Genomic DNA, 25175 nt, shown 5'->3' with positions numbered 1-25175 from the left:
AAGCAGACATTTCCCGCGTTTCTATATCAGTTGGTGACATGGTAGTCAAACAGTTACACAGCTCCAGAGCCCTGAGCTCAAATCCCATTCTGTGTTTTGCCTTTCTGGAGGTTGCATGCCCTCCCTGTGTCTGAAATCATTTTTTGTCAGGAACAACTGCCATTTTGTTTCACATCCCCAAGAAACTGACACTTTAAAATGGGTCAGCATGAATGAGTGTGGATGCGTGTGTGAGCGTGCCTTGTGATGGACCGCTCTCTAAGTCTGTGAGGCTATTTCTCCAAGTATTCTTATTTTCTTCCACATCACAAACACTTCTTTGAGGTGATCTGGTGACTCTAAAGCGGCACCGTGTGAGGTGCTTATGTTAAGTGAGAGGCCTCTGTGATGGACTGCTGCCCTCTTCAATGTTGGTACTGACTCTCTACAACTCTGAACCTGACAAGCAGGTTAGAAGAGAGATAAAGGAGTAGGCCAATATTGGCATAGCATAAAGAGCATTGATATCCTGGATAACACTTGTTTTGTTTTCTGTGATTTTTTGAAAACCAATCACTTTTGTTTATTTGTAGATCATACAACATATAAACCATGAAGGCGCCACCAGGGTGTGCTGCAGCTGCTGCAGAGCCCTTGGTTGCAGCACTTCCGTCAAACCCGGAAGTGCTGCCGGAAATAGGCCAGTGAGCACCTGGAGCACTTCCAGAGTCAGGTGGGAGAAGATGAAACTTGCCAGGAGGAGTGGAGGGCAGAGGAAGAAAAAGAAAGAAAAAAGTTTTGGGCTGAACTGTGTTTGCTGTGATTGTGACTGTGCTGTACACGTGGTAAACAGAGGAAGGCATTTCTCACAGGGATAAAAAAGAGAAAAATAAAAGCGTGTGTACTGAACTTGTGTCCTGCATCAATCTGTGTCAGGTTTGGGGGGCAGGAGTGCCCTTTGCAGGCCACACTCTGTATAAACAAAAGAAGAAGAAAACAAAAAAAGTACTAACAAGAATGAAACTCTACCAAATCCTTTGCCTTTATGGCTGTCCCTTCATAATCCTTCATCACGGCCCACACATCTTGAGATACAATCGGATGACTGAGTTTCTCTTGTATACAGATGCCTTGTCACAAGCATGCAGCTTGGAGAAGAACCTGAAATATCAAACTGCACCATCCCAGCAACATGAAGAGGAAGGTTCTCCGTCTAGCTGGGAATTTGTAGTGTATTAGATCATTACCTGCTAAGTTGCTATTTATGTGTGGTGGAAGTGCACCTTATGGAAGAAATGCTAAACATGTTAATTAAAACAGAATGTGCTGAGCATTTTGAATTAATACTTCAAGTGAAAGCATAAGCTTTAACAACATTTTGGCATAAATTCAAACTATGGCTGGAACACAACTTTGCATTCACCGAGAGCTTCATCCTAAGGTATATTATAAAGCACTCAATAATAAGATGCAAATAGGCATTTTACAAAAAAGCAGCCTAATATGTGACTTCCAGGGGGCAAATGGTTGTGACTATTAAGCAAATCAAAGTGACCTACGGGGGTCTTAATAAGCATCCTGGATTTAAGGATGCACAGGGAGTTACAGTATGTCCTCTTCTAACTGGAGATTACTGTTCTTGAAGTAGCTCTTGAAGCTGTGCATCTCAGAACTTGAGGACATGTCCTACTCTGACAGACGCGGACAATTAAAGTTGTTTAGTCTCCAGCAGAGAAGACTGTGTGGGGACCTAATCCAGGTCTTCAAAATTCTCAAATGCATTGATAAAGTAGATCCAGCAGAATTCTTCAATGTAATAATGGTGAATCACATAGTGGAGGACATCAGTGGAAATTAATGGGGTGTGAACTAAAGCCTAGAAGCACTTCATTATGCAAAGAGTTGTGGGAAAATGGAAAAAAAAATACCAACATATGTAGTTAAAGTAGCAATCTTGATAACCTTTAAGAAGAATGGGCAGAGTGGTGGCTCTGAGGCAGCAATCGGAAGGTTGCAGGTTTGAATCCCATAAAATGCCAGAAGTCACTCTACTCCGTTGCGCCCTTGAGCGAAGCCCTTAAGCTACCATTGCTTCACCCAGGGTATTACGTTAATCTGCATCCAGCCCCACAAGGAGGTCCTCCAACTTGCAAGGGAAAACTTGTGGGTTGGTGGCAGGATTGGCACTCCAACCACCACAAAAATCCTCACACTGTTCCAGTGTGGTGCTAAGGTGTCACCTGTTGAATGTCTGCACTTGGGTCTCAATCCGGGTGGTTCATTGTGTGGTGGGTGCGGCAATGTGCTATAATTAGCGCATGCTCCCAACCTCTCTTCTTTAAGACGTACCTGGATGAGATATTGGGACAGCTTAGCCATTTGCTAAACAAATGGGTTTGATGGGCTGAATGGTCTCCTCTCATTTGTCAATATCTTATGTTCTTACAGTTTGATTTTAGGCCAGCACAATGAGCATAGTATCCAAAACTTTACCTTCCTGCCTTTATTCACAGTAATATGCTGATCTAGGTGGAGTAAATCAAGATTTACTCAAAAGATATGAGGCTGAAGTAGCACCACTTCTTACCTGTCTGCATGGTGAAGTGATTCGACTGCAGGACTACAGTCATACTTCTGTGATTGCCAAATCCAGGCCTAGAAGACAGAAATGACAGTCAATCATATAGCATATCACAGATCATAATGGTATTAAGAGTGTATGCACTAAACACTAATGCATGAAGTCAACATCATTTGATTTAGCTACCTTGTTAAGACTATCAACACGTAGCTGCTTCTTTTAGTTTTTAACAACCCCAGTCACTGTTACTTGTTCTCTTAACCAGCTGCTGTTTAACAGTAAGACACAAATGACAAGGGAGACAGCAATTCGCTGTTGAGCTCAATCCAATTTGTTACCTGTGTGTCCATTATGATGTATCTGTTTTAATACAATTTTTGGAAAGAAATTAGACAACAAAAAAGTGAAGGACTGAGAATGAGTGATTGACTCCAGTCTACAAATCAGAACAGAATAAACTTAAATATAATAATGACCTGACATATCAGCAATCACTTAAGTGAATGTGTTGAAACAAAAACCTGGAGGCCCTCCAGAACCAATCTTGAGGACATCATCAACCACCACAGCTGACTAGTTTAGTGAGATCAAACTCAAAAGCACACAATTGTGTTATTTTGGACACTGCAGTCTTTGGAATTTGATTTGGTGACGTCAACAAAACATCAGTTTAAACGGTAATCATTGTTTCTCACATGCCTCCAAGCTACTGGGGTTACATTCCATTCTGAATCCACAGAGGAGAGTTTTGAAGCAGTGCACCACACATTCTCTAGCTGATTTTTGTTCTTAGTGGGAAAAACTGCCATTTCAAATGCTGACAGAGAGGGTGAAAACACAACAAAGAAACTGTAGAAAATGGTGATTGTTTCTTGTTTAATTCCTAACTTCTTAAAGAGAGTAATCTTGAACAGAACAGCCTCTGGTGTGCTTTATTAACAGATGAGTTGACTTGAAATGCTCCTCTATCTGCATGACCACAAAAGATAACCAAGCCACAAGTATCTAAGTAAGAGGGCTAAGGAGCAGAGCATGAGACCATTTCTGAGAATTAGGCTTTGCTATTTGCTTCTATCAAAGAAAGATTGTCTAAACTCAATTTCTTTTTCTTCTTCCTCTTCATCTTTTCCCACTTCTATGTAGGGTGGATGTTTTATAGGTTTTGGCATGAATTTTACTGCCAGATGTCTTTCCTAATGTCAAACCTCCTCATGTATCTTGGCTTCAACTACTGTTATACAATGACTCCATCAAGCAGCTCTTGTACTTCTGATTTCACCTCAGTGGTGTCAACTTCATACATTCTTAATGCCGGCTCTGGTGACACACTTCTGCTGTAAGAGAGGAGGCATCAGGTCACAGAGTCAGAGCACAACAGAAGGATTGCATCATAAAAACACAAAGTAAAGCAAACTGGAAAGTGAAGTGCCTCAGCGACCATTAAGATGATGCAGCTGTTCTGGACATGACAGCATCCAAGTATGCTAAGAGCATAAAGCTATCTCTTCTCTTACTTCTAAAAGACTTTAAACTGAGGAATAATCTCATTTACATGAAATAAAAAGCTGCTTTGGGGAAACATATACGTTACCAGTCTAAGATGGTCCTGCCCCAATTTCCACAGTCATATGAACTCAGCTTGTGCCACCATGGATTGTTAGTGACAGGGAGGCGGATTTTGTTTACCTTTGTTGTTATCCTGTGTTTTCCATTATCCACAAACTTTGGCAGTTACAACAATCCAGTGGTTTAAAAATGAGTGCAAATTTGATATCTATTGTTGCCTGCAGGGGTGCACCAGCTCCCCTAACCCAGCACAAACAGATGCAGACACAAATTCTTTGTCACACACAGGCTTTTATTCAGCTGTGGGAAACTCTTCCCTTTCGTTTCCCACGGGCCAGCACAGTATAACAAGCGCCAATAATAAAGCACACAGCACTTCTTCTTCTCTTCTCTTTGTCCCTGTCTCTCTGCTCCCGCTTCCACTCCTCCTCCAGCAAGCTTCATCTTCTCCCTCTCGACTCTGGCTCTCGGAGTAGCAGCAGGCAGCGCCTTCTCTGTAATAACAGGAAGTACTTCTGGTGTCCCAAAGGCTTGGCCAGAGAGCACTTCCGGGTAAGGCTGGACGCTCACGAAGTCAATGATTACAATACGTCTTTCATTTACAGTCCACTAAACAAGCCTGGCAGGAAGGTCATACTGTCAAGAATTTGCAGTTGATTACTTTTTTGTGTTCGTTTTTTTGTCTCAATGTGTATTCATTTTCATTTCCATTTGTTATTTCAGTAATGATTTCATTTTGTTCTGATGTGTTATTTTTATTCCTTGTTGTTTTTATTTATTATTGCCTTGCACATTTTTAATAAGCAGGCATGGCATATTGCCCATCAGAATGACTCACCCCTGTGTGGTGGGCACTTGACGTCAGCTTGTAGGTGGTGCCCCTTTTATTATTGACTAACAAAAGAAAGACCTTTGCAAGGGACTTGATACTGAAACTCTTAGAAAAAGGAAATCAATCAGGAAAGAGAGTTCTGGCTCGGAACTCAATTTAGTGTTGTTTTAAATAGACTACATGTGTATCAAATCATGTTGGAATGTTAGAAAATTAGGATGTTTTCAAAATACGAAAGACGCTGAGAAATTCATTCATGCGTTTATTTCTAGTAGGATTGACTACCGGGATGCGGTGTTCACGGACTCTGAGTGGCTTCAAATCTCAGTCCTGACTTTTTTCCTCTGTAGCTCCTTGCTGGTGGATTCAGCTGTCCACCTCCATTTCTGAGTCTGACTAACCTGAATGAAGACTGCCTGACTGATTTTAGCTGTTAGGTTTATATTACCTAGGAATTGTAACTTGTGTGTATTATATTATAAGATCTTCACTTGAAATGATCAGTTTGTAACCTTGTCCAGTAGTCCTTGTTCCCAGGCAGCGCCCCAGTCTGATGTTTACTTGATTGTGTAAATATGAATGTAATGTGTAAATGCATAAAAAAAGAGCACATAGAGAGGGTCACAAATGAAAGAGGATCAAGAAACAGGACTATACTTAAGAGCGTAAATCATAGTCAGGAAACAGAAAGCAATTTGTAACAAGGAATATAGCAGAAAGGCTTGCTAACCTTAAGTTTTACTTCTTTAGACAAATCCACAAACTTGGACAGCCAGGAGGTGTGCGATGCGGTCCTTTAAATTGTTGCAGTAATAACGTCATGTGTCATCCTGCTTAGCATCTGTCAGGCATCCTTGCATCATAAATAGCAAACAAGGCTGGCACCCATAAAAAAAAAAAAGAAAATGGCACGGTGGGAAGATGAACTTAAAAAATATCATCTTCCAAAATCAAGAAAATGATCTGATTATTATATTTCTTAACCTCTAAAACCCTCAAAATGACATGTCCATAATATTCAGAAGACAAGGAAAATGCTGTGAAAATTTAAATCAAAGTCCAGATCATGACAAGATCCTCCCAAAAACTGGGTTGATTTACAGGAACATGTTATTCCTCCCACACCCTATGGACACCTTTATTGTTGTACTTAGGGTGTCACTAGGAGGATTTCTGGAATAGGACCAGGAGGAGACCATACAAGTAAGGCTCTAAACACATGTGGTGAAATTGGTCACGTCAAAAAAATCAAAAGTCAGTAACAGAGACAGGAAATGTAGTCAAGTAGTGAGAGGAAGAGGGTCCAGCCGTGACTAACAATGGGATTATCTGTGCAGGAAAAGCAGAGACTTACAAACAGTTGTACGTGCATATAACATTCTTGAACTTCAGCTATACCAAGAGCACTGCGTTCTCACTTTTATGGTCTAACAACGTGTGGCATCAAAGTCCCAACCAGTGTGCTCAAGCAGTTTTTACACATCCTAGTGGTATGGGCCATGATAAATGAAAGACCCTAAATGCCCAATGCTACTAAGATGTGGTATGTCAAATATTGCGCTCTCACATTGCACTTGATTTTTCATTTTCTTTGCTTTATTATACTGCAATTCTATGCTGTATGTAGACTGAAAAACTGTAAGCTGGCTTTTAAAATTTACTTCCATCTTTTTATTGCCCAGAGAATGTGCACAAGTAAGAACTTACTGCGACCCTGCTGTGGAAAAGCGGGTTTAGAAAATGGATGGATGATCACCAAAATATTTTGCACTGTCCCTGCATGGGTCCCCCCCCCCAAGTACCCAACCATTCTTCACACATCCCACTACCTCTCCAGAGTCCTCTGAAGTGTGTCAGCCTGATGGACAAGCAGTTTTGCTCACTCATGTGGCTCTCTGTAAGAACCTAGCACTCTTGCCACCTTGTTAGGAAGCATTCCTAAATGACAATGGCACGTCTCGAGCTCATTGACTGCCTCCCAGACAGCCAGGCACATGAGGAAGCCTGCTCTTCCTCTAATGTGCCCCTTAGGAGTGGCATAGCTACAGGAAAGGAAGGGTGCAACTTTCCGAGCGATGAGTAATTCCTAGCTTGGATAGCCAGCCTTGGGAGGGTCAGATTTTCAAACATCCGTCTTCTTATATCCTGCCTTTTCCTTAATATTTGCACTGCAGCCTAGTGGCTGACACATTGGGCTTAGAATTCCAAGGTTGCCAGTTCAGTCCCTAACATTGATTCTTTCTCTGACTCTGAGCAAGTCACTTAATATGCCAGCTGCTTTCTGTAACAAATATGGAAACAATATTGCAAACGTAAGCTGCTTTGGATAAAACCAACATCAAAATCCATCACCCAACCTGCTTAATCTGTTTCAGGTCACAGCACTAGGCCCACACAACAACATTTAATTATATAGCACATTTTCAGACAAACAATACAGCTCAAAACAATCCATCCCTTGGCACACATCTATAATTTAACATTTTCTAATCCAGTTATTTCTGCAGTGCTGGGGGCAATGCAAGCAGCACATAACCCCTGGTCACATCACACAGGAGCCAATTTGGAGTTCCCTGCTACATAATTGTTAACTGTGTCCGGATATGTAAAACCATTGAGTTGAAAGAGGATAATTTACTTTTTCATATAAGATTTCAATATTGCAGTACCATTGGGTTCAACTGCAAATGTTTCAGAGCTGATTGCTTTGCCCTACAAAACCCCCATGCTGACCCAAATGAACAGGCTGGCAGAACACCTGCTGCAATGTGATGGTGCTCTTCAAAAGCAAGAATGCTCTTAAACACGTGTGCCCCCTGCAGTGTTTCAGGAGCCATATACTTTACAGGGGATGTTCAAGTGCAAATAAACATGTTCTAGGAATTCCGCAGACCAGCATTGTAGCACAAGGGTTAGCACCTCTCCTGGAAAATGGATTAAGATTCTATCTCAACACCTCACTTTTTGCATGGAGTTTGCATGTTCTTCAGGTGTCTGTGCACAACAGATTCATTGGTGATTATAAATCCACCTGCTACAAGTGTCAGGGTGTGTGACGATGAGCCCTCCTCAAACTTACATTTGGATTAGGCAGGTTCAAAAATGAAAGAAGAACGCCTTATAAATTAGTATTACTTGTCCAATGCCTTTGCACAAGGTGACTTACAACATCTTAGACATAGTTGCCCACATTTCTTTTGTTTCTCCAAGTGGAGCTCAGGCAGGTGAAGTGACTTGTTCAGGGTCAAACACAGCGGCAGTTCCTGATTGATACCCACAACCTCAGAGTTTGAAGTCCAAAGACTCAACCAGCACGCCACTCACTGAATGCTAAGATGAGTTGAATAATCAAGTCATGGTGGACATTAACCTTTTAAACTCATTCATGTCTGTTTTCTGCTACTTTGATTTAACCTTCCATAACTTCACCATTCTTCACTCAATATTCATGTTCGACCACTCAAAATCAAGGTCAGACATTTTACACCTGAAGAATGTTGTACACATATGTGCGGCAGAATAAGTTATTGAATGTTATTCATATTTCCATAGGTGTTGGAATAAGCTTCCAAACACTATAAACGTGTCAACGAATATGTCAGGATTATCCAGAAAATATATAATAAATATATAAAATATCTACAAGTAACATTTCTAGTTTTACTGTTTTGAAGCAGTATAAAAAAATAGGATTCTTTTTCTTCACTTTTACTGTTTTCAAATAAGGATCCATCGCATACATATTCAAGATTGAAGACAAATAACCTTTTGAAAGACCAATCTTAATCTTTCAGAATGTACGGTATATAGAATGTAATGAAATTAGACTGTGTACCCAAATTATAACACCAATAGTTGCAAGATTCAAAAACGTCTCTCTATTATAATAAAAAAAATCCTGGGGCGAGAACGTGACTTTTTCAGAGAGATACTTCATGTCCCGCGAGACGAGTCTTTGTGCCAAGAGATTTAACCACACCCAGGACCGGAAATAAAAGACCAAGAGTAGATGACAAAGTAGAACGTCGTAAAGAATTCAAAAACGTTGGCATGATACACATGCAGAGCAGGTTAGAAGTAATGGAAGTACGAAAATTTGAAAGTCTCATAAAATGATAGCAAAGATCGCATTAGTGCAAACAAATGTAAATTACTACTCAGTGAAATAACGGAATAGCGAAAAGAGATCAAATATATTGTTCGGATTTAAACTTTAAGTCGGAGACTTGTAGATCGTCTAATTCTTGTTGCCATCGGGGAAAAGTAGTGTCTCTTCCCAATGAAGAGGTGTATCCACGAGAATTAAAAGATTTGTTGTTTGGTGAAAGTGAAATCCACATAGGCGAGCGGCACAGACGTGAAGTGGCTGGCATGTAGTGCAGGCCGGGGGGTTGGCGAACGATGCCGCCTAGTCTTGACAAAAATTTGGCACAGTGGTAGTGCTGCTGCTTTGCAGTAAGGAGACTGTGGAAGATTGTGGGTTCGCTTCCAGGCTCCTCCCTGTGTGGATAGCACTTTGAGTACTGAGAAAAGTGCTATATAAATGTAAAAAATTATTATTATTATTATTTATTATTTAAAAAACAAAAAAGTGGACACATTGAAAGTGTAATGTGGTGTCACTTGAAAGTTAATTTTGTAGATTATAGTCTGACCATCAAATTGTCCACAATTGAGTCGGGAAGTTTAAGAAAGCCTTGGTGGGGTTGGGGGTTTGGGTGTTGCTGTGACACAGCGATTTGGCCATTTTTGAGGGGGAAAAGTAAAACATTGTAATGTGATATCAGGGTATACAATACGGCATTATAACAGCAAAACGCTTTACTTTATAGTTATAGAAATGAGAAAATGAATAACGGTCCTGCTGGTGGGTCCAAAACAATGGGGCTGAGTTTAAAGGGTTAATGAGCGTGATGTATTTACATGAGGTATGAATGACAGTGAGAATGTATGGACAGCATAGACAGAACATGGCATATAACAAGTTAACAAAAACAGAAATGCAAGAAACTAACTGTCAGGGATGTGTTAGGGGTCACTCTGCATTGTTTTCGTCCATTTCGTGGGTGTTGTTGAATTTGTTTTGCATTTTTAAAATATTCTATCATTATCTTAATGACATCATTAATTTTCATGAGTGCTGATGTTTTATTGATAGAAATGCCACTCATTGTTGGTCTTGTGCTGGTCACAGAACTCAACATGGAACACCAAAACAGTTGTATCATTAAAAAATGGCTGCACACAGCAAAGGGCATCCAAGCTTTACGATCTGTTAAGGAGATGCATCAGGTCGTTGGGTCCATAACAGGTAAATCTGGCAGACCGTAGGTCCTTGATAAAGTGGCTGAGGCCAGTGGGACAGTAAGAGAGGTGGACACAGAGGTGCAGTTTGAAAAAAAAGGGCAATTTCTTGTGCAAAAATAGATTAAAGCAGTCCCGAATAATGAAAAAAAAAATGATCAACTGTTAATATGTCATAAAAATGCACAATAAATACAGTATCTAAAAAAAAAAAACAATTGTGAAAATTGCACCCTCCCAAATTTTCATCCTATCCGGGTACTTCACTCCCTGCACATTCAGCCCCTAGCGAGCTCTCCTTTAAGTCCTCTTTAGGTTGTGTTTTGTCATCCATCTTACAAAAGCTCAGAGGTTAGCGACGTTTCAGAATTCCAGCCCATCTGCCCTGACATAAACCAGCTCACGTCTACATGCAGCCCCGTGCGTCCTCCTATTAGCTCGGCTTTTTCCTTTCTCTCCTCTCCATTCCTGACAGGCTTTTATAGGTTTCTCCCACCATCAGCTGACAAGAGACCCAGTCACCTATTCCCCTGTCACTCATACTGTGCCCCTTTACACCAGTGAACTAACCCCACACACATGCGCACCTGCTCACGCCATGGCACTTGCTCATGCTCACATACTCCTCCTGACTCCTGTACACTGTTTCCCAGTGATGGCTGATACTGCTGATTTTCTTTTGAATCCAATACTGGGTGATACTGAGGCCAGTATTGTGGATACCGATATCAGTACTGATGTAGCCACAGTGTCGTCTTGTAAGAATTGTTAATCTTCTGAAAAAACTTACAGTATTTGTGAATATCAAATAGTCACATTTTAAAGACTTTGCATTAGTAGACTATTACATATAGTGACAGACATCTTTGCTTGTTTATTAACAGAATTATTAAACGTGTTCAGTTCCTGCAAACGATTTGTATAACAACAAGTTGTTAGCATTACATTTTTTCTCAAAAAAAAAAACAAACGTAAAAAGCATTGCATTTTTAGCTCAAAAAATTACTTTTTTAGTTTTTACTAAAGGTATGCAATCAGAATTGTGAAAAGTACAATTATGATGATAATACAGAGCGAGTGTCCTCCCTTTCAGATTCATCAGAATCATTTTTGGTTTCACTGTCCTGAAGATAGATTCACTTCATTATCACTGCTGGCGAGAGGCTCCTCAACATCACCGTCAAGAGTGTGCAGCACCTGGACTGCTGAAAAACATTTTTTACGAGACTCAATTATTATTACTAGGCACGCATATAGGTAGGAGGAGAAGACGCGGCTGTACTGTAGCCTGGGTAATGCTTGGAACCACCGCTTTTAGCTTTGTTTTTACAGTCCACATGATGCTCTGGTCTAACACTAGGGAATGGGAAGTAAAGCTAATATAAAGTAATATATATTGTGGTGCCCGACGGGCGTTCATGCCTGGCCGGGACGCCCAGGAGGACCGGAGGAAGGCTTGTGGATCTTCCAGAACACGAGGGGGCGTCCTCCCTGGTTGCTGTGGGGACCAGGGGGCGCCCCAATGCCTTGGGAGTGTTGTACCTCAGTGCTTCCGCCACACCGGGAAGTACTGGGGGGAAGAGACTTGGAGACACCCGGTGGACTTACGGTTTCACCGTGGGAGCTTCCGCCACACAGGGGTGTGGCTATGAGCCCTCAGGAGTCAGCTGGAGCCCTTCTGGGGTGAATAAAAGGGGCCGCCTCCCTCCAGTCAGGGGCAAGAGTCGGGTGGAAGAGGACGAAACTTGGTGAAGAGGAGTGGAGGCGGACCAGAGACATTTAAGGCATTGTGTTGTGGCCAGGACTTAAAGGGGTGATTGGTGCTGCGGCACTGGGTCTGTGCACTATGATGAATGTACATAATGTAAATAAACGTGTGTTGGGTGATAACATCTTGTCTACCTGTCTGTGTCCGGGCTGTACCCCACAATATATATTTTTCAAAATGGACATAATAAATATAGAAAGTTTGAAAATGTGTTCTAAGTATGTCCATTCATCAAGCTATAAGTGCAATATTCTTCTCCCTAAAAACAGACATTGATTGTTTTCCATTCAAACAATTACAAAAACCTTACATGAGTTTACAATACTAATGTTACCTGCCTTTCTTCTGGAAGGCTTCTTTAAGAGTAGACTACAGCCCAAATCGTAACCTTAGATCTTCAAATGAGTGTCTGCTTAGAATTCCAAGAGCTAAACTTAAAAGAAGTGGTGAGGCAGCCTTCTGCTGTTATACACCTAAAATCTGGAATAGACTGCCAATAGGAATTCGCCAGGCTGATACGGTGGAGCACTTTAAAAAACTGCTAAAAACACATTACTTTAACATGGCTTTCTCATAACTTCAATTTAGTTTAATCCTGATGCTCTGTATATTCAATTAATTATCCAAAATCCGTACTAACCCCTACTTTCTCTTCTGTTCTTTTTCTGTGGTGGCGATCTGTGCCACCACCACCTGATCAAAAGCACAGTGATGTCCCTACATTGATGGATTAAAGGCCAGAAGTCTACATGACCGTCATCATCAAGTCTTTCCATGCAAACCCTGAATACAATGAGGACTGACTGAGGTCATTTATGTTAGGTAGAATGCCTAGAGGAGGCTGGGCGGTCTCATGGCCTCGAACCCCTGAAAATTTTATTTTTTCTCCAGTCGTGTGGAGTTTTTTTTTGTTTTTTCTGTCCTCACTGGCCATCAGACCTTACTCTTTTTCCTATGTTAACTAATGTTGTCTTATTTTAATTTCTTACTTTGTCTTTTATTTTTCTTTTCTTCATTATGTAAAGCACTTTGAGCTATTTTTTGTATGAAAATGTGCTATATAAATAAATGTTGTTGTTGTTGTTGTTGTATGTTAATTAGTGTTCGCTTATTTTAATTCTTACTTTGTCTTTTATCTTTTTCTTCATCATGTAAAGCACTTTGAGCTACATTATTTGTATGAAAATGTGATATATAAATAAATGTCGTTGTCATTGTTTGGCAACCATGCCAGGCTTTTTAGCCTGAATGTCTGTGCTTTCTTCTGATCACCTCTGTTGTAAATCCTCGTGTTCGGCAACGTGACTGACTTTCATGTGTTTTACCAGGTTTGTGGGGTTGCTGCAACAATGTAGATCTTCTGAAACATATCATACTTTGCTTCTTTATTGTTCAGTGGAGTAAAATAACTCCAAACAACGCTTTGCTTTCTTTCTGCCATTGCCTGACATACACAGCTCCACTGCTTTAGCTGGTGAACCGCAGCACTGCCAGTGTGAATGCAGGGCGATGAAAAGCGGGAAAGGAAAAGCAGCTCCTGTTTTACATAATATGAAACGTTTAATTTAATCATGGTGTCACCATCAAATGCTTTTTGAAAATAATTTCTTATAAACTTGCATATTATTGAAAATGTGTAATATCGATATTTGAATTAAAATGTCAGGATCGATACTTTACTATTGATCTGCCCATCCCTACTGCTTCCTATGCCCGATCAAACACACCTCCTCAACTGGCAATGAAGTCATAAAAAAGACAAAAAAATGCAGTTTTAAAAGCTTTACCACACTTCCCTGTCTTACCACTTGAAAACCAGCGGAGGCAAGTAAGCGACTCTGAAAGAAACAGCCAGTTGGTGGCTAATTAAACTCTCTGAGGAGAGGCGTTCACAACAAAAGACTCCAAAGATGCGTCACCCTGTGGCCTCTGACATCGTTTTGCAGAAAGCTGGTGAGGGCACATATAAAACTAAACTGTTGTGTAGTAAGTTGCATCTTCACAAGATCTACAACAACAAAACAAATCTAATCAATAAATCACTTCTGGTGTTGTGTTCATCTAGTTTAGAGTTACAGTTTGTTTTAACATTTTGGTGCGGATTAAAAGCCATTACAATTCTTGGTGACCCTTTAGATTTGGTAGACCACCCCATAATATGATGTTATATATCAAGACCTTATCAAAGGCTTCCATTATTTTAATAACGCATCAGTAAAGCAGTTATTCGTCTCTACTATGTGGCCTACTAAAATGGTCACAGGAGGCTTCAGTGAGACATTATTATTCTCTTGATATGACATGCGTCACTATAAGACTAGTGAATCCTTCATATTCACAAGTTCTTTAACCAGCATGACAAAGGCTCCTAATATGCCTCTGCAGTTTTCCAGGTAAAATGTGAACATTTTCTCAGCTGGAGACTCCCAGACAGATGTAGGGAGATACAAAGCTGAAGATGTATTGGTCAATATTTTACAGAGCCAAGTTTTGGCATAGCAATTAGAGGGGCATCACAAGGCATGAAAATGCACAGTTACAGTAAGCTAAATTAATAGCAGACATCACAGAGAGAAGCCGTTGTTGTCAGCTAGTTGAGGGAGGCAGCAACCCACGTGTTTAGTCTGAGTCATTGTAGCCTGCTAATGGTCCAGGCAAGAAGACCACTGAAAGAACTGTCACAATCCAAAAGAGAAGAGGGACAGCCTTTGAGAGGTGTTATCTGCTCTGAGAGTCTCAGTTTGAGACTTTCAGTTTGGACACATGTCCACAGATCACGGACACAGCTTAATTACATTTTCACCATAGCAAAAGTGAACCAAATTCACATTTGAGTATAGAAGAATGTGAATAAAATGTTGTCTGCTCTCCATCTGAGCAGCTGTTGACAGCCCACACACAATCTCCCAAAGATGAATTGCTTATCTTCCTTTGTTCTGTAGAAAAACCTGTCTGCACCACTGATGACTTCACAGCTCAAATGTTTCTAACAGGAATATCCTTATCTTTGCTCCTTCTACACATTTGGTGACATCAAACATACAGCTGAGAACATTAGAGAAAATATTTGCCTCTCAGCTACAACTGATCTGTTCTGCTTTGCAAAAAGAAAAGCTGCGAGTCTGGCTTGGATAATGTGGATTATAGAAGACCAGCCTTACGGAACAATCCAGCAAGGGAAAGTGGAACAAAAAGTAAAATTGACATGTGGGGAGTGCTTAGCCTTGGGATTAGTTTTGTGCAAACTTTGTATTCTGCTGTCCATCGCTTTGGTTAATTTGCTTTGTTAGATTATTATGTGAGTTTTATATCTCAACACCATAGCATTTGAGAAGAGTGTAAACTGTGTTCATTTGGATAGATTTTGTTATAGAGGGGGTCAAAACAAAGGGTTCAGCACTGCCATTTACAAAGTAAAAAAAAGAGGATATTCAATAGCGAGCAAAACAGGCACATTTTAAGACGTACACAGTTTTGAGAAACTGACACTAACATAAGTTACATGTGTGATTTTACCAATGCAAATTGTGAAAAATACAGATGAGTTATTGGGAATTTTAAAGGTGCTTTTCTAGATGTTCTCCTCCCTAAAGCCACATTCACACATCCATGTTGACCTTTTTGCCTTCTGCAACTGTGCAAAGCTTGTAATCGGTACCACACAAGTAAAATCACTTCTATTGGTGCCTCCCATGTGGAAGACTGCATATTTTCCACCAGAAGTCACACAAAAATGCACCATCATGCACATTCTTGTGTTTTCTCCACAACAAAACACAACACTTGGAAAATTGGTGCTGCCATTTCCCCCCATCACCTATCAATTGCCCTTTGCTGCTTCTGATTCCTGCAATTTCTGTTTCTGATGGATCTTTAGCATTGCACTTGATTTCCAAGATCATAATCATATTTTGCAAAGTGACGATGGAACTACCAAAACAATGTCTGCTGGCTCAAAAAAATGTCTACATGTTACAAGAAATAAGTCCAATGGAGATCTTTATGTAAATAAAAAAAGAAAGACAGGCTAATGTGGAATTAATGCATGTAAATGCTTATACACAAGAAATAAACTTCTTTCTTCTTGTATCAATGGTATGAATTCCACTAGAAGCGCAACTCGGTTTATTTCCCAAATTTTTCAGTGAAGTGAAACATCAAATTTCACTGCAACTACAGTTTTGCTCATCAAGAACATTCACCAAGTTTCAGGAACATAGATGGACCAAAACAAACCTCTGAACCTGAATCTTTTCCTAAATTGTTAGTTAGCAGAAGGTCTTTCTTTTAATTACTTAAAGTTCAAGCCCATTTTAATGATGTCAAGGGTCACATGCCTAGAATCTACATAGTGTGGAAGTGTGGCCAAGGATGTGTGGGAGAGACGGTGAGGTAGGAGGTGAAGAGCTTTTCTTTGTTGTGATTCCTGTTAAAAGGACAGCCGGCTGAGCCGCAGGGACAAAGACCTGGAGATGGAGGGCCTAAGGGTCTCTCACAAGTGCAAACAGTTGTGTTTGGTTTTCTATTTTCCCTTTCATCCCTCTGTTTCTGGTGCATATGAAATACCCTTAGTTATTGCATTTGTAAAATGACATCAGGTAGGTTGTATTCACTTACATTGCAAATGGAACCTCACAGTTCTTGAGACTTACCTGCCTTTATTTCTGAAGTTATTCATCAAAATGTAATGTAAGATAGGGTCTTCATTAATTTAGTGTGCCAATGAATATTTAAGCCAGTCACAAAATAATTAAGGGCTTACATTTTGTGGAACAATTGTCCACAGAGTCTACTCCCACTTGGACAAGGCTGATATCATAGACAGGTGAATGATCTTTGATTTTTCCAGTGTTTACACCATTCTGCCTCATCGACTGGGGTTAAACCTCAAAGTTTTGGATCTTGATGCCCCCACAGTCTCCTGGATCATGGACTACCTGACGAACAGCAGTTTGGGAGGCTGAGGGACTGTGTGTCAGAAATGGTGGTCTGTAATACTGGAGCACTTCAGGGAACTAACTGTCCTGTCTCCCTTCCTGTTCACCTTCTACACAGCGGACTTCCAATACAATATCAGTGCTTGCCATCTACAGAAATTTTCAGATGACTCCTCCATCATAGGATGCATTAATAATGGAGATGAGTCACAGAGTACGGGAAGGTCATAGAGGACTTTGTCTGGAGGTACAGGGACAACAACCTGCAACTCAACATCAGCAAGACAAAAGAAATGATGGTGGACTTTAGGAGTGCCAAGAAGCCTCTGAGACCAGTCAACATTCAGGTGGAGGATGCTGAGCTACAAGAACTACAAGTACCTAGGGGTCCACATAAACAACAGCAGTGGCACTGTACAAGAAGGGCCAGAGCAGACTGAACTTACTAAGGAGGTCTTTTGATGTGTGCAACAAGCAGCTGGAAATATCCTACCAGTCCATAGTTGCCAGTGTGGTGTTCTACTCTGCAGTCTCCTGGGAACCCAATCTGAGCTCTAAAGAAGCGCAATGCCTGAACAAACTTATCAGGAAAGCCTGCTGCATCACAGGATGGTTTGCAAAATTGGATGCCATCATGAAAAATCCCCTCCCATCCCCTCCAAGAGGAGCTCATTGGAGCACTTTTAGCCACAGGCTTATTCCACCACAGTGTGCTAAGAAGTGCCTCTAGGGGTCTTTTCTGCCCACTGCTATCAGGGAATTCAGAGCTTTCTCCTGACGTACCATTAAGTTCATTTTCAAATATATGTGCAATATTTATTTATTTATTTACTTATCAATTGGTAGATTGATTGATTGGCTGTATTATTTGTCCTGCGAGTCTGTATCCTTGTTTTTTATGTATCTGCTGCTATAGGCATCTGAATTCCTCCATGGGATTAATAAAGTTTATCTAATCTAATCTAGGCGGCACGGTGGCGCAGTGGGTAGTGCTGCTGCCTCGCAGTTGGAAGACCTGGGTTCGCTTCCCGGGTCCTCCCTGTGTGGAGTTTGCATGTTCTCCCCGTGTCTGCGTGGGTTTCCTCCGGGCGCTCCGGTTTCCTCCCACAGTCCAAAGACATGCAGGTTAGGTGGATTGGCGATTCTAAATTGGCCCTAGTGTGTGCTTGGTGTGTGGGTGTGTTTGTGTGTGTCCTGCGGTGGGTTGGCACCCTGCCCGGGATTGGTTCCTGCCTTGTGCCCTGTGTTGGCTGGGATTGGCTCCAGCAGACCCCCGTGACCCTGTGTTCGGATTCAGCGGGTTGGTAAATGGATGGATGGATGGATAATCTAATCTAAGGATACACACAGATAGTGACCAGACCAGCACTTGAATCCAGTATCCTTGGGCTGTGAGGCAACAGTGCTGACCGCTGAGCCACCGACTCATATGCATGAAAATGTTGGGAACTGCAGTGCCTCAGAACCATCTAATTTAAATTAATATGCTGTTACGGAGTTTAACATACACAAAAAAAACAAACTGGGCCTCCTGACGCTTGAGGGGTCCATTCAAATGTAACCCTTCAGTGTCCACTAATCTAAAAAAAATCAAACAAAGCAATTGTAGAATAATGTTCCTATTCATTTTAAAACCATATGCTGTCTCAATTTTGTGTTTAATTGAAGCTCACTTGTGTTTCTGCCAATAGTAAAGCAAACCCAAGGGCCAAACCCCCCCCCCCCCCCCCACCACCACCGCCGGCCCCAAAGCCTTTGAAAAAAAAAAAAGTAAGGCCCTCTGCTTACCATTGAAAACATACCCACAACTCTCTAGGGGGTAAACCCATGCCAAACTGCATTAAAAAAGCACTGCCTAAAATGTAAGCTGGCTGCAGTTTTATAGCTTGGGGGCACCCCATTTGCACGCAAAAATGAATTTCTCTTTCTTACTGAAGTTACACAAACAAAGAAACTTGACTTGTACATCGTGACTTGGCACTTCAGAAGTAACGGCACATAACAATTGTTTCCAAGTTTCTGACATGAACAATGGCAGGGTAAGCGTCTTCCTTAGAGACACAAAGAGTCAGTGGCAGATTTCAAGGTTGCAGTCCAGCACACATTTCCAATTTGTCATTAAGTTCAGAGATTACAAGTTTTAATTTATATGTATTGACTTGGTAAGTCAGTTATTGGCTGTTGATGGATTATCCGACTGATCAACTGATTCGTTACTTTTTTAAACCGGTTGATTGTTTTTATTGCTTGATTGACTGGTCACTTTGCTGCCTGAACAACAATCTGATTAATTGGCTTTAGCAGATCAATTGATTGATTGATTGGTTTAGCACATGCCTGTCTCAACAGACTCTTTGCTTACTCACTTCTTTGACTGACTGAAGTATTGTAACGGCTCAGGAGGAATGGGCCCTCAGTGGAGAAGAGATACACGTGGTGTCACCTGAGCCAATGGAGTTCTCCTTTGATTTGACTATGTTTTCATTTAAAAATTTTCATCCACACTAGCATTTTCACATAACTTACAAAACTATTTCCATCCACACTAAAACAACCGAAAATGCATATGATGTAGACATTTGCCTACACTGTGTGTGCAAATATTACCAGAAAAGCCCTTGGAGGTATGGTCAGCCACCCGCCACAGGATTTACTGTAATATGAAAACTCTAGCAACTGCTATATTATTTGTCTTTCGTGCATGTATGCAGCATTCAAACTGGGCAAAACACAATTTAGATTCATACGGGTAAGCAAAGCAACACAACAAGGGCCATGGAAAGCACATGTCCGCTGTGTTGGAGTGAGGTTTTCGACCATGAAAGGTGGCCAATCAGGGAAAGGGCAGGATCCAATCCAATCAGGAAAGGGCTATGTAATACCTGACAACATAGAGTGTGCAATTTTAACAATCTACATTTTCACCTACCCACATTACAACACTGTGCCAACATTTTCAGAAGTAATACAGCTCTGAAGAGGAATCTTAAAAGTCTCAACTTCTGGGGGTTAAAAACACCATGGTAGTGTGAATAATATGCTAAAAATGGAGGTGAATGTCTGCATTTTCAAACAAAAACATAGGAGTGTGGACATAGCCTAAAACAGTTGCTTTCCTAGTACTGTGTGGACCTGAGCTTGTGTCCCAAGAGCCCACTTGGATTGTGATATGAAGAGAGAAGGCTGGCCATGGTTAAATACTGAATGACTGTCGGCTATTTATTGAGTTGTGGTCCTCGCTTGCTTGCTAAATGAACTGACTGGTTGACAATTTGGCCAGCTGATTGCCAGGTAGGTTGGTTATCTGGTTAGTTGCACATAATTGATTCATTCTTACTAAGTAGGTTCATTTTTGCTCCACTTGCTTGCCTACGTGATTGAATGTTTTTCAAATTATTAATGGGATATGCTGCTGTTTGCTTTTTGATTGTCTGACTCACCAACTGCATGGTTGTAGTGTGAATTTATTTAGGGTTCATTTCATTGATTTATTGCTTCATTTTCTAATGGACTGATATATTGATTTGTTTTTTTTTTTTTGTCTGACCAATGATTTTTAACTGTTATGCTACTCCTTGATTTTTTGATTGTGCATTCAATGTGAGTGATTATCAAGTTAATAAATTCATGGAATACAAAAAGGTCAGAAATCTTTGATGTGCCACAGACTTTCATTGTGTCTCTATCTGAAGTCTCAAAGTATATAATGTGCCGGTAAGACCACATCTGGAGTAACGTGTGCAATTCTGGCCACCAGGGTACAAAAAAAGACATAGCAGCACTTGAAGCTGTGCACAGGAGAGCAACCAAGTGCATCCCAGGCCTTAAGGACATGTCCTTCTCTGACACACTCGAAGAAATAAATCTATTTAGTCTCGAGCAGAGGAGCCTGCATGGGGACCTCATCCAGATATTTACTGTAAAATCCTCAAAGGCATTGATAATGTAGATCCAGCAACATTCTTTCAGCTTAACGTTGAATCACGGACATCAGTGCAAATTAAGGGGAAGTCCATTTAAGACTGAAGCTGAAGCCTAACCCAGCCACAGGGGATGCACAAACTGGTGTGTTTCTTCGTGTCAGTCCCCAGCCTGGATAAATGGTGATGGTTACGTCAGGAAGGGCATCAGGTGTAAAATTTTGCCAAATCAATATGTGGACAACAATACAAATTTCCATACCAGATCGGTCGAGCCCTGGGTTAACAACGACCGCCACCAGTACTGTTAGTCAACATGGTGCTGGCGGAAATTGTTCTCCTGTTGGCCGAAGAAGGAGAAGAAGAGGAGGGAGATGTGTCTGGAAGCAGAAGAACAGGAGGAAGGTAAGGAGAGTGGATCTATGGATGTGGTGAGAGAGGGCATGCAGGTGATGGGTATAACAGAACAAGATGCAGAGGATAGAAAGATATGGAAGAAGATGATCCACTGTGGCGACCCCTAACGGTAGCAGTCGAAAGCAGAAGAAGAAGAAGCATTTAAGACTGAAGACTGGAAGCACTAACATACTACCGAGACATGTAGTTGAAGCAGAAACTCAACAACCTTTAAGAAGAATCTGGATGAGATATTGAGACAGCTTAGCTATTAGCTAAACACGCAGGGCTTGATGGACTGAATGGTCTCCACTCGCTTGTCATATTTCTTATGTTTCTTAAAACCAAAAACAACCTCCGCTTTTATTTTCACTGCAGAAGGCTTAATTTTGTCTGCCTATGGTGCCCTTCTGATTAGAACCAGGTTTATTTCACAGCAAGCTTCGTCACACAGAGCTTTATAGGGTAAATGCAAACAGAGAGAACACATTGTAAAAACACTTTACACGCCGACCATCTGAGAGCCTCAGCCGTTAACAAGATTAGCTCTGGCAGGCTGTCCAATGTCAGTCTCATGCATGCTAATGAAAACACAACCTCACACTTCTGCAGCATTCGGGTCTTTTGGTGGGGGGGCTTGCAGAAGTGCTAATTTCACTCTCTATTTTATAAAGAATCCCTATGACATTTTGTCTGTGACTATCAGAACTATGATAGCTAAAGAAGCCATGCCATGCTACATCTCAAGGAGCAGGCAGCAGATACAGACACACTTGGCTTACACCCCAACTGTGCACTAAGAAGAACAAAACTACAATTAGGCGGACATGTGTAAACATTCAGTGCTCCACAGGTGCTCCCACCAGGACATAGATATGGAGGTAGAAGACATGGGGTGTAAAATAAGCCAGTGATTAAACGGGGCTTGTAACTTTTCGGCCACACATCATGCATCTGCTGGCTTACAGCACACCAAAGGACTGTGGATAAGCTGTGAGTCACATTAAGGACGCGTAAGGAAGAACACAACAACACTTAAGAGTCTTGCGCTCCACTCAGGGGGGAGACAAAATTTTGGCCTAAACTCACTCATAGTTTCTGGTTTGTTCTGGCCTAGTTTTAAGTTTTTAAACATTTTCCTAATTGGAGTGCACAGTACCTTCTACTAGGCACTTGGATGAGGAACACACTAATAATCAATGGCTAACTGAGGCAGTGCTGGATTCAAACCTTTACTAAGGCCTTGTCTGGACTATTATGTTTTCTTTTAAAAACACAGGCATTAGTTTCCATTTTTATCTTTCATCCACACTACCTCAACATTTTTAACCCCCAAAAACAGAGACTTTTGAAAATGCAATCCAGTGACATAAAGTTGAAGAAACAAAGCCTCAGCATTGTAATGTGGATGGGTGAAAGAGTAGACTTTAAAAACGCACTTATTACATAGCCCTTCTCTGATTGGATTCTACTCATTACAACATCTCCTTCCCTGATTGGTCATCCGTCAAGGACGAAAACCACATTCCAGCATTGCAGACATTAAAGAATTGCTATCCATGGCGCTTGTTGTGTTGCTTACCTGTGTGCGTCTAAATTGTGTTTTGTACAGTTTGAATCTGCATAAATGTGAACAAGGCAAATCATTTACCAGACGCTGCTGTTTTGCAATAAATTCCCTGGCTGGCTGCATTACCATCTCTTCAAGGATTATTTCACCAATACACGCAGGCCCAGTGTGGAAGAACATCAATGTCTTACGAGTTTTCAGTCGTTTTAGTGTGGATGGAAAATGCTAACATGGATGGAGATTATATTTGTTTAAAAATTTCAGTGGGGTGGACAAAGCCTACGTCTGTTCAGTGGCAAAAGTACTTTCCTGTAGTCTGTCACCATTGCCAAAAAAAAGGGTGCAGTGTATGCATCCCAGAAAAAGTGTATCAAGATGGTGTGAAACACAAACTAGTGAACATCCTGCTAATGGGGGCACCTTGTGCTGCAACAGACCAGACAGTCCAGAACTGCACATTGAGATTATGAAGGTATGTGCTCTGAAGGAGTCTCCAAATTATGCTTTTGTTTCTTTCTTTCTGCATTATTTACAGTTTTTATTATTATTATTTATGGTTGAGGCTGCTTCCCCAAACCTCTAGAGTCCTGGGTTCTTTTACATTTACATTTACATCATTTAGCAGACGCTCTTATCCAGAGCGACTTACAACAGTGTTTGTTAGTTTTTTCGCATACCCCTTGGGGTCAGAGCGCAGGGTCAGCCATTGTACAGCGCCCCCTGGAGCAATTACAGGTTAAGGGTCTTGCTCAAGGGCCCAGCAGAGTAGGATCTCTTTTGGCAGTGACGGGGATTCGAACCGGCAACCTTCGGGATACCAGCGCAGATCCTTAGCCTCAGAGCCACCACTCCGCCCCTGATATCTTCTTGGACTTTGCATCTGTGTGGGCTTTTGCTGTTGGTACACCACTTTATTTTTAACATCTCTGAAACATGCAGCTTAAATTAATTACAGACTCTAAACTGGGCCAGACTGAGTGTCTGTGGGTTTCTGCTTGAATGTGACTCACAATTGGCTGGCATACAGTATCTACAATAATACTAAATCTAATGGATTTGTTAAGCTTCTTTTTTGTTTTACTGTAAGAACTTGAAATAATATAATATCCTGAAAATAAATCTTTACTTAAAAAGTTTTTAAGTATTAATACACATAATAATAATAATAATAATTCATTACATTTATATAGCGCTTTTCTTGCATGCATATACTTGCATATACTGTATTAGAGAGAGAAAGGCACTGTATGATAGACAGATATAATAGATAAATATGAATGGTACTGTAGACAGATGTAGTGCAGATACAAAGTAACTAAAGGAAGTAGATCTGTCTATCTATCTATAATATAGTGCCTTTTCTATCTATCTATCTATCTATCTATCTATCTATCTATCTATCTATCTATCTATCTATCTATCTATCTATCTATCTATCTATCTATCTATCTATCCTTGGCTTTATGCTACCCATTAACTCATTTAATAGTTTAGGCTCATTGCCTTTCTTTCCCAGCTGGGAGCTGTCACACCCCTGGAGCCTGTCCTCCAAACAGCTGCTAAAGCTGGCCATTCTCCACTCACCTTTGCCTTCCTAGTGTCCTGTCCCTTTCGCTCCTTCTTTCCTCTCACGTTCTTGATGGGACTTCCCTCCAATGAGCAGCTACAGACCTGGTCAAGTCGGAGCCTCTGGTACCTTTCCCTGATGCCTGCTAGTAATAAACCTGAAGTCAAAGTTGTCTTGCAGGAATGCAGAAGAGTGAGAGAGAGACTCCTACTCACTCATCAAACTGTGCAGAGAGAGCAGCCCACCAGATCAAGCAGAGGGAGGATGCAGGGGGAGGGGGGATCCAGCCTACAGGCTGATGTCATTACAGACGCCCTCCACCCTGCTGGGTCTACTTATCCACAGGGGAAGGTCCTTTAATCAACTTCCTGTTATTTGGGTAGAGTTTCATGCTCTGGCAGGGAGCCAAAGCCATTCATATTTTTTAGATTTTCATTTGAAAGCCATCTGGGGGTCCTGCTGTACTTCAGCTGGGTGAAACTGGCTAGTTTTTCGGCAGGGTCTTGTGTACGTCTCAACCTCGGTGTAGGAGAAGCATAGGCTTCTCAAGCTGGAGTGGAGTGTGTGCTGGCACCAAAAGCGGCTTAATGTTCAAGTCTCAATCATGCAGGTTGACACTTCAAACTTAAAAGACCGACTTACCATTTCCAAAGTGCCATTAATAGCAGAAACGTAAGGAGTAATTTAATATGAGTAGTGCTGTGAAATCTGACAGAACTCTCACATCCCACAAGATCTGAGAGCAGGGAGTGATG

General features: G+C 41.2%; 1 protein-coding gene across 1 annotated transcript in view; it reads right to left on the bottom strand.

Moving 5' to 3' along the window:
* hspa12b (heat shock protein 12B) overlaps positions 1 to 24658 on the bottom strand; it is a 98262-nt gene extending 73604 nt beyond the window's left edge. Inside the window, exons 1-2 of the mRNA XM_028801450.2 lie at positions 24438 to 24658; positions 2567 to 2634 (exon numbers count right to left, since the gene is read on the bottom strand). Coding sequence (XP_028657283.1) covers positions 2567 to 2609 — 43 coding nt within the window. The 5' untranslated portion in view covers positions 2610 to 2634; positions 24438 to 24658. The remainder of the gene's footprint in view (positions 1 to 2566; positions 2635 to 24437) is intronic.
* Between the last annotated feature and the right edge of the window lie 517 nt (positions 24659 to 25175).

Source organism: Erpetoichthys calabaricus, chromosome 5 (assembly GCF_900747795.2).
Source record: "Erpetoichthys calabaricus chromosome 5, fErpCal1.3, whole genome shotgun sequence".
In the NCBI taxonomy this organism is placed as follows: Eukaryota; Metazoa; Chordata; class Cladistia; order Polypteriformes; family Polypteridae; genus Erpetoichthys; species Erpetoichthys calabaricus.
This window is presented reverse-complemented; position numbering and strand designations above follow the sequence as displayed.